Raw genomic sequence first — 9,817 nt, forward strand, 5'->3', positions numbered from 1 at the left:
ATCCTTGTAGAAAGTCAAATTGGAGGCACATCCCCCAAACAGAGGTGGAACCAGGATTTTCTTGTAGTAGGGGCAAACTATAGATAATGGTAAGGTTGAAGACCTTGCAATTGAATGTTTTTACGTAGAAAATTCATAGGTTTTGGGTTAGAGGTTGAAGAAAAGGGTATTTAGGTCATTTCCAATTAATCTATGGGAGAAGGCTTAATTCATTCGTCTATTCCACTAATAAAAAATATTTATATTTGATTAATTAAAAGTTGTCACAATAACAAGAGGGTTGGCTTAACAAATCATGTTCCTCCATTCTATTCTATACAATGCCAAGTCTTTTGTTGAGTGTGAGTTCATACCACGTTCTTAAGAGTCTTCTTCTTACTCTTCTAGGACCTTCAACTTGAATATTTGTATTAATTGGATTTTTAATGACCTTTGTCGAACATATCAAAATCATCTTAATTAATTATAATTTTTTTCTAATTTATTGCTTATCATAATTTTTTATCGATAAAAAGGGAAGTGCGTAATACAAGGACTTTCCGGGAGGTCATCCATCCTATTGCCTCAAGTAGTTATAGCTACATTTTCTTGAAGGCATTTTGTGTTTTTTATTCTTTCCACGCATCTTCAACTATTATCTATTTATTAAAGAAATAATTTAAAATTATTTTTCAATAATTTTTTCCACATAAGATTAAATACTACAAAGATTTACTTATGAATCAAATCAATTTAAGAACTTTCTTTGCATGTGTTGTAGGCATCTATTATTACTATATACTCAAAATTATTTCTAAATATTCCAATTATGTTGTACGATGAAAAAAAAATAAATGATAAAAAAAGAAAATGAGAAGAGATGAAAATTTAGAAAGTGCGGTTAATGTATAATTAAAAAAAAAAAAAAAAAATAGGAAACAATTAATGTGTGAGGTACATGTCTCACCCAAAAAGCATATGTCTCAACTGTTTTTACGTTTCTTCCTTGCACTTCAAGACACTTAAATGAGTCTCTCGTGGATTTGAGGATGACCATAGAAGTTTTTCTGAAGGTTGAAGTAGATAAAATCTAAAGGTTGGAGAGTAGAGTAAATTTTTTTACCAAAGAACTTGACGATGATTTTACGAATAAAAATCAAGGGGTTTTCGTTATATGTTGAAAATAAGGGCATTTATGTCATTTTATCGTAATTATTTAATTTATACTAGATAAGAGGAGGTATTTGTCATAAGGGGTATCTGAAATATTCACCAAAATGTGGAGGGGGTATGTCTAATTCACCGTTGTTAATTTTTGTAAGGTAGCATAACATTATCAAGACACGGGCGTTGATCAGGTCCAACCCAATAATTAAAATGGTCAAACGATTCTTTTTATTTATTTATTTTTTCTTCGAGGAATCATCGAATAACAAACACAGTTTAGAAAATAAAATAAATACTTTGAATGTTTCAATTCTGCTGGTTTTCCCCTTTTTATTTAGATGAAACATGGAGGAAACTTACAAGTAGAAAATAAGGACCAAGTCACTCGAGGTCTCATCTTATCTTGTACAAGTCCCTACCTTTATAGGGACCATAAATCCCCTTCAAATTAATCTTATGACCAAGACTTATTGCAGCTTCTTGGGGTCAAAATTTTACCGTTTTCAAGGGTATATTTGTCTAGGGCTTAAAGCCCATCACCAATTATTTTTCAGACACAAACCAGTTTCATCTATCTTCCTCAATCAAAGAACAAAGATGGTTGGTTATGGGACAATCCATAATAGGATATCTTCCTCATCAAATTCTTCCCACATGGATTCTAACCCCTCATCGATGAACTCAACCCGAAAGGGTAGAAGTTACTTTGGGTTCCTACGATTCTTCGGCAACCCCATAAGCCCAGAAGCTGCGGCAGTGCGGATCATTAGAAACTTGCGATATTTTGGGGTATATTACATTCTAGTGTTGTGGGTGATACTCTTTGTGAGTCTTGTACCAAGACGTCGCCTCTCGTTGATATTCTTGGTGGTGATGACTGTACTGACAAGCTTGTATTTGCTTCTGTTGCGTGCGGTGCCCAATTCTGTAGTCCTCCATAATATTATCGACAAACGGCTAGTCTTGGCTTTGCTAGCTATGGTGACTGTTGTTGAGCTCATCCTCACCCGTGCCATCATTCATCTTCTCGTGTCACTTGCCATTGGCATACCTATCATTCTTGTTCATGCGGTCTTACGGGTAAGTGATGATCTTTTTGTTAATGAGGAAGCTTCAGCAGCCGGAGAGTTAGTACCCCTCGTGTCTAATGAAGTTCGAGATGTCGAATCTCAAGCTTAGTTCAATATAAGTTAGTTTATAGTCCTCCCAAATCAATTTGCAGTTTATATGAAGGGATTTGAGAGAACTACCATGGTTATAGAATAAAATTAAACTAAAAAAAATTATGCTTATTTTATACTATTTCAAGCTCAAGAATGGAATTATGCCTAGTACCAATTTCTACTGTTTCTGGATTTTAACAAATATAGAACATTTCCTTAACCTATAATATCTAAGTATTCCTGCAAAGGCCAACCATTCTTTAACCCAATCATTCTGGTCCACTGAATTTTGTTAGGTTTGGCAAACCAAACAGTGAAGAGACAACAGTTTGTTTTTAGAAATTTGATTATGCCTCTTGATCTTCCTTCATGTATATATAATGAGAAGCAAATCTTTTATCATGTCTACTTCTTCGTGTACATACATGTTGGATCATTATATATGTAAATTTTTTTTTGTAAGTATTATATATGTAATTGATATTGTTTAACTCTAGGAATATTTTAAAATTATAGCTGTACTTGTAACTTACATGCTTGAAGTATACATATATACAAGTGAACTGAACTAGCAAACCATGAAACGAATTATCTCTGCCTCAACCACTATGGACCAGATTCGTTCTAGAGTGAAGAATCACAAACCCTGAATCTAAATTCGAACCAACGAAATTAGGTAACAAAGATATTCCAATCTATTATGTTCTTTCACAGTAAACCATTATCTTATATATAGCCAAAAAAACATGACCTTTACAACATACATATACCACCAGCACTTTAAATTCTACCAAAAAAACTGTGTACCTGAAAACAATAGCTGAATTTGGTATCCCAACTCCAAGAAATTCTCTTTCTGAGCTTCGCCAGCCATCTTTCAAGCTGAAGATATTCTTGGATGGAATTCTTACACTTCATTATAGTAGTTTAAAATTTCGTGAGCTGGGAAGCAAAATCAATGCAGAGGCCTCCAACATGAGTAGGTCCCCAGAAGGCGGGACAAAGTACTATAGGTCGCCCACAATCGCCCCTCTGCAGACATGCTTCAAAGGTTTCTACTTTGAACCTCATCTATGGCTTTCAAACTCGAAATAAATTTTCAAGGTTTCAGCTATCCCATCGGCTGTTCTACATACCATAATCTCTAGCTTTACAGAGTTGAACTCCAAAAGCAGGCTCATTCTTGATTCTGAATCCAAAATGCTCATAAGATTTTCGACAAAAAAAATATTCAGAACCCACCACATTTGAATCCCAACAAAAGGATAACTGTTTCAGTTATTTTCTTCGCTTCAGTAACCCCCAGGCCTCCACCAACGAGGCCGAGGGAACTTCACCCCAGCCTGCTCCACTACCTCAAGAATATCAACATCCCCTTCACTTGGATCAACTTCTTTGGATAGCTTGCTTATAGCGTCCAAAAGATTAATAATGGGCTGGGGTGGATTCATAGAGGACAGAGCTTCGACTGCTCTCCTCCTTACATTTGGATTTGAACTATCCGATCCACCCATTCTCCTTCCATCTCGAATGCTGTTTATTATATCCATGAGACTTGTTAAGGATTCGGGCAGATTCTCAGAGGGGAAAGATTCTATATCTTTCCTTCCACTTGGACCCAAACCCTCACATTCTCTCATTCTCCTTCGATCCCGACTTGAATCCTCCAATTCTCCTACTCTCCTTCCACCCACACCCAAACCATTCACTTGCCCCACTCCTCTCATTCCACCCGGGACAGAACCCCTGATTGCATTTTCCGCAACTCCATCAACCCATTTTGGCAGTCTACGGAATCCTCCAGGGTCCTCCATCTTCTCTATACGTTTGCTAGTTGGATTTCCCATTTCACTGTTATGTTCATCTGTTTGAGGATGATCTAACCCTAGAATCTTTCCATTGCTTGAGTTCACTTCAACAACAACTTCAACCGATTTCAATGGTGAATCCAACTTTGCCATTTCCTTGCCACACTCTGGAGCTCCACCATTGTCCCTAGGCTTGGAGTTTTCTAAATTAATTTCTTCATTGATTCTGGTAGAATCTTTCGCAAAAACATTTTCATTTGTTTTGTATGCCAGTGTTGAGAACTTCTGAGAAATTTCAGGAGACTTAGATGCAGATTTACAGGGACTACCACCCTTCAACTTCAAAAACCCTAGATTTTTCTCAGTCAGTAATTGGTTTGATTGCTCCACACCACCTCCTGCACAAGAATCAGCAGCATGTATACCATCATCCAAGTGCGATTTTTCTTTTCAAAATTACAATAATTTTCATAAAAAACTTACCTGCATGGTAACCAAGTTCAGATTCCGTAATTATTCAGTAAGGGTTTGATTCGGATAAATTCAAAAAAGCTGTAAAAATTTGCGATAACAAATGATGTTTTCGGGATTGTTACCTAAATCCATCATCTTCAAACTTCCTAAAACCCAGATATTATTCTTGAGATTTGAACCATATTCAATGATTAATAATAAATCACGGATTAATTCCTCAATATAATCATCTGTATTCCCTTGTTTGGAAGGTTTTACAAATTTAAAAAACAGAAAGGAAAAAAGAGAATTTTGTGACTGCTCACCTGAACCCTCTCCGTTGGATTCTGAAAACCCTAAATCTTCCTCCGCAATAGATTTTCTCTTCAAAATTCTCGATTCACATTCGAGAACTCTATCTTCACGAGCTCCTATTCCTCCAAAAGGATCTCCAGAACAATTTACTTCATCAGTTCGCCGCATCAAAAAGTCCTTCTCTGGCGGAGATATCTCCTCAGAAAACACTATATCAGTATCCTTATCAAGATCAACAGTTCTAACGAGATCAGGAGAAACATTTTCAACTGGATCGATCGCATCAACATTACCGTCAACTCCATCGATTTTCGTTCCGACTTGTTCTTCATCAACTTCTCTTCCCTGTTCTTGAGAGCTTATCATCAACAGACGCTCCTCCGGTGTCTGAAACTCCTCCTCTGGAAGAGTTTCTTTGTCCATCGAACTCTCCGGCAGAGAACAGATCATAATTCCGGTGGAAGCTACCGGAATCCCCTCGGAAACTGACGATTCCTCGCAGGGGTTTGAAAACGCTAAACCCTCGTCTGATTCGCCGCAAAACTGACAAAAACGGAGAAGATCATTTTGAGAATCTGAGTACCTGCATTTATGGAGGAGAGAAGCGAAGGGATCCCCCATTTCTAGGGTTTCAATCTATGAAGCTTGAAAATTGAAACCCTAGGGTTTCAATCTCAACGATTGCTAAGGTTTTATGATTTACTTTACATTCCCGCCATTTCTAAGTTTATGTGAACTGCTCAGGAGAAGAAATGATATGGTACATCTCATGTGAACAGAGTTTGATTCGTCAAGTTGTTATCTATCTCCGGCTGAAGAGATCTCACACTGGGGATCCCCATGTATTTTCAAATTGATGATACCCGCACCCTGGGTTTTGAGTCAGATACTTAGCATAAAATGACCTAAATGCCCTCATCACACCATCTCTCACAACCGTCAAATATACCAAACCCGAATAAGGATCGAAAATCGAATTGAAACCCAATCTATTATAGTAACTCTAGTATAAATTAACACTTTGTGAGTTCGTAAGACTTAGGGGATTTGCCAAATCCAAGGTTTGACTCCCCTAAAACCCATTTTGTGGTTCAAGTGGTTTATGTTGGAATTTAGAAGGTTGAATTTGAAAATTCTTTAATATTTAATTAGTTTTAACTATATGGTAAATCAATCTATTAATCATAGGGTATTTCAATCTCATGTTTGTTTTATACTTTTTATTTTATTATTTTAAGATTTGTTTTTGTCTTGAGCAATTTTAGTCCCACATCGACTAGGAGAAGAATTGATTTGTAATTCTTGAATAGATTTTAAAGTGGTTAGAAGTAGTGAGCAGATTCACGCGTGCACACGAGGTCCAAGAGGAAAATCCAAGGTTTCAATTGGAATTTGGATCCACTGGTACGAAAACCTGTGCAAAGGCCCCCAATTTTATTTACAAATTTAAACTTTCTAAATTACATCTTTTTGACTATCAATAATTTATTATTCGTTGTGAGAGCACACAACATCATCGAGTTCGAAGTTACGTTCCAATTTAGTTGAATCCTGTAGAACGAACGCCTACAGGTTGTGGTACCATAGCAAGGGCGAATTTTGTTTTAGAACAGCGTTTTGTGCACCCCTCAACCAATTCTTCTTTAGGTAATATTTTTCTATTACATTCAATTTGAAAATTAATATTTATTATAACTTCTTCTCTCTTTGCCATAAGAAATTAGTATTCAGTAACAACAGTTTAGACATTTGGAACTTGCATCCGGATCGAATATGAGATTTTTGGGTTAGTCTCGATTTTAGCCATACCCAGATCGAATCCGAAAATTCGATTCAGTCTAGTTTGGGGTATTTTCCTAATATAACCGAATTCATAATCATGTTAGATTAGTCCTTATTACTAAGGAGAATGCTGAAGTAACATTAAAATTGACATCAATTCTCACATTATTGATGTGGAGGTGCATAAAGATGCTTTCCACTCGTATCTCGATGAAAAGCGTTTATGATTCCGTGCATACATCCACACCAACAATGTGAGAATCGATGTCAATTTTACTATTACTCAAGCACGACTCTTATGAAAATTGAAGAGACAAAAAATCAATATTCAAGATAGGTAACCTCCACTGGATCATTTATCTTCCACATCCATGTATATAAGAGACTTAAAACTTTGGTTTTACAGATTCCCTTCTCCAAATCATTTTCAGAATAAATTATAATTGAATCCTATAGTTGATAATGGTTTATAATCATCATGACTACATGACATTTTTAGTTTTTTAATTTATTCATTTGTATATGACTTTGTTTCGTATGTTGTAAAGAAATCAAATTCGCTAGAGTAAACAAACACATTAATTCATACTTTTATTCATTTTTGCATGCTTGGTGACAACTTATTAAAATAAGGTGATGTTACTTAAAAGAGTCGTGTTGGAGTGACCTCAGCAGGAGACACACGGAGGACACCTTAACGTGGTGGCATGTGTATGTCTATAGATGCGTTTTACTTGTATCTTGAAAAAATGCATCTATGGGCATATACGCACCACCACGTCAAGATGTTCCCATGTGTCTCCCATGGAGATCACTTCAGCATTAATCTGCTTAAAATTTGACATATCTTCAGCCATTGCAATAATGTGCTACCCACTACTTTTAATATGAACTTATGATATCCTCACAAATACATTGAAAAGTACTTAGCATAAGACATACAGTCCCAGCGAACAAAGACATCAAATCCCAAGGAAAATGATTCGTTGAATTCATCATGAAATTCTTAAACATTAACACAAGGAGAAGGAGAAGGAGAGAGAGAGAGAGAGAGAGAGAGTCTAATTAACATGAGTCACCCTAAATGTTTCAATGAAATGCCTATTGAACAACGATCAAAACTAGGATTGTCAATGGATAGTTGAAAATTGGAAAAATCGAATATTATCTAAAATTTTCGAATATCAAATTCAAATTTGGATTGTTTTATATATTCAAATCTCTATTGGATACGAATTCGAATATTAACATTTTGAATCTGATTCGAAATAATATATGATACATATTATTTTATTTTATTAATTTTTTTTATATAAATAATATAATACATAATAAGTTTTTTTTAATAATACAATCAGTTGGATAAGGAAAAATTATGTTTTTTTTTATATACAAATTATTCGAATTCTAACCGGATATTATTCAATATCCGATAAGAAAATCAGATTCGAATTCGGATAGAGTTTTAGAATATTCGTTAGATTCAAATTCGAATTCGGATATCAGATAAAAATTTCGGATTCGAATTTAGATATTGTTGTATCCAATCCGATAAGCATCCATTGACAGCCCTAATCAAAACAACCCAAATAAAACCCTCGTTAACATCTTTAGCAGGGAACCCCATGAATGCCTTTATCAACTTCATGCAAAATGCCATACTGACCAACGACGCTGACTTTAAGCAAGAACATTTTCAATATCTCATTTTTTTTTTTGAGATTTATAAATCTAAAAAAAAAAAAAAAACAACAACAACAACAAAAGAAGGCTAGAAACATCATGATCTACTAAGTAAAACAATAAGATTTTTTACTTAGGCACAAAAACAAAAGGCAAGTGAAAAATTAGGGTATCTATAGGCCGAAGGAGTAATATTCGCATTCAATATCATATTAAATGGAAGATTTTATGTAACGTTGCCAAATCTTCAATATTCACTCAAATTTGGAAAGAAAACGTATGTGTGTTGTAGTAGGCGGTCAATGCCCCCCTCCCTCGTTGAGTTGTTAGGTGAGCATAGCCATGATCAATTTGAATCATCTTGAGAGTCAAATGTCTAATTAGTGATCCACCAACTTATTAAGGAAATAATATCGAGAAATTTCCATTTTGGTTGGATACGAATAAGTTAGGTCTTGATTGTGTTTGATTGGGAAATAAATCCTCTGTAGCACACAGTTCCTGTAGTAACTTGATTTTTTTTTATTATATTTTTTTTGTTTAATCAGAATTAAGTCATAATCACAAAAGATTGAGATATTTTATTTTATTTTCAAAAAATACCTCTCTCTCATCATTTGAAAGTGTGCTACAAGATTGCTATAGGAATCATGTGCTACAAAGGATCCGCCTATGCTTGATTGTTGGTATTTGATAAGAATCTTACCAAATCCTCTACCTCATAAAAGGAAAAGCTTAGTCCTCGCTTTTTTTTTTCTTATTCTTCTTTCGCCGTTATTTGCCAGGTAAATATGTGTTTTTTACTTACATCTCGATTATATATAATCATGCCACACCAACCAAACCTAGGAGGATAATAGTTTAAATTGAACTAAGGGTGTGTTTGGAAGTAATAGTTGGACGGAATTAGAGTTAGAGTTGAAGTTACCACTAACACCAAAAATAAACTCCAATGTTTTTTTGGGCACTAGAATTTAGTTTGCGAATTCTCCTCTCCAAGTCCAAAAGAAAATCCTCCAACAAAAAAAAAAAAATCATTGATTCCAGAAAAAACTAAAACCATGATAACCCACATCATGAAATACAACAAACTCATATAAACATATTGATCAAGCTCAAAAGGAAAATAATAAAGCCTCATTCAAATAATAGAATATCAAATACAAACAAAACCAATCTTAATCTCACAAAAATAAAATCATAAAAAAAGTTAAAGCCAGAAGTGAAAACAAACTTCACGATTAAAACCCATAAAATATCATAATAATCATAGTAGAACAAACACTTTTATTTATTTATAAATAAAAAGTGAATGGGGGTGAGAAATGTACAATTCTCGCTTTAGAAGATAACATCAATCACAATCTTTTTTCCCAATGTTACAAATAGGAGGGAATCAACATTGCAAATGGAAGACAAGCATGGCCAAAGGACATCTGGAGTACGATGCTTTCAAAACATAAGAAC

The 9,817-nt window shown here is 34.8% G+C and overlaps 2 protein-coding genes across 3 annotated transcripts; one reads left to right on the plus strand and one right to left on the minus strand.

Annotated features, from left to right (window-relative positions):
* The first annotated feature begins 1,743 nt into the window (after positions 1-1,743).
* On the plus strand, positions 1,744-2,325 carry LOC147408132 (PRA1 family protein F3-like). Its single transcript, XM_086432657.1, has one exon. The coding sequence runs from the start codon at positions 1,744-1,746 to the stop codon at positions 2,323-2,325; it is 582 nt and encodes a 193-aa protein (XP_086288783.1).
* LOC147408133 (uncharacterized) lies at positions 1,961-5,658 on the minus strand. 2 transcript variants are annotated; one of them, XM_086437024.1, is made up of 3 exons: positions 5,179-5,658; positions 4,897-5,067; positions 1,961-4,515 (listed from the first exon to the last, which is right to left on the minus strand). In XM_086437024.1, the coding sequence occupies exons 1-3, from the start codon at positions 5,504-5,506 to the stop codon at positions 3,602-3,604; spliced, it is 1,413 nt and encodes a 470-aa protein (XP_086293150.1). In that variant the 5' UTR covers positions 5,507-5,658; the 3' UTR covers positions 1,961-3,601. The 2 variants fall into 2 exon arrangements, with proteins under 2 accessions (XP_086293150.1, XP_086293149.1); XM_086437023.1 differs by having other exon boundaries at positions 4,897-5,657.
* Positions 5,659-9,817: the final 4,159 nt, after the last annotated feature.

Source organism: Akebia trifoliata, chromosome 3 (genome assembly GCF_017979445.1).
Source record: "Akebia trifoliata isolate Shusen 1 chromosome 3, ASM1797944v1, whole genome shotgun sequence".
NCBI classification, from domain to species: domain Eukaryota; kingdom Viridiplantae; phylum Streptophyta; class Magnoliopsida; order Ranunculales; family Lardizabalaceae; genus Akebia; species Akebia trifoliata.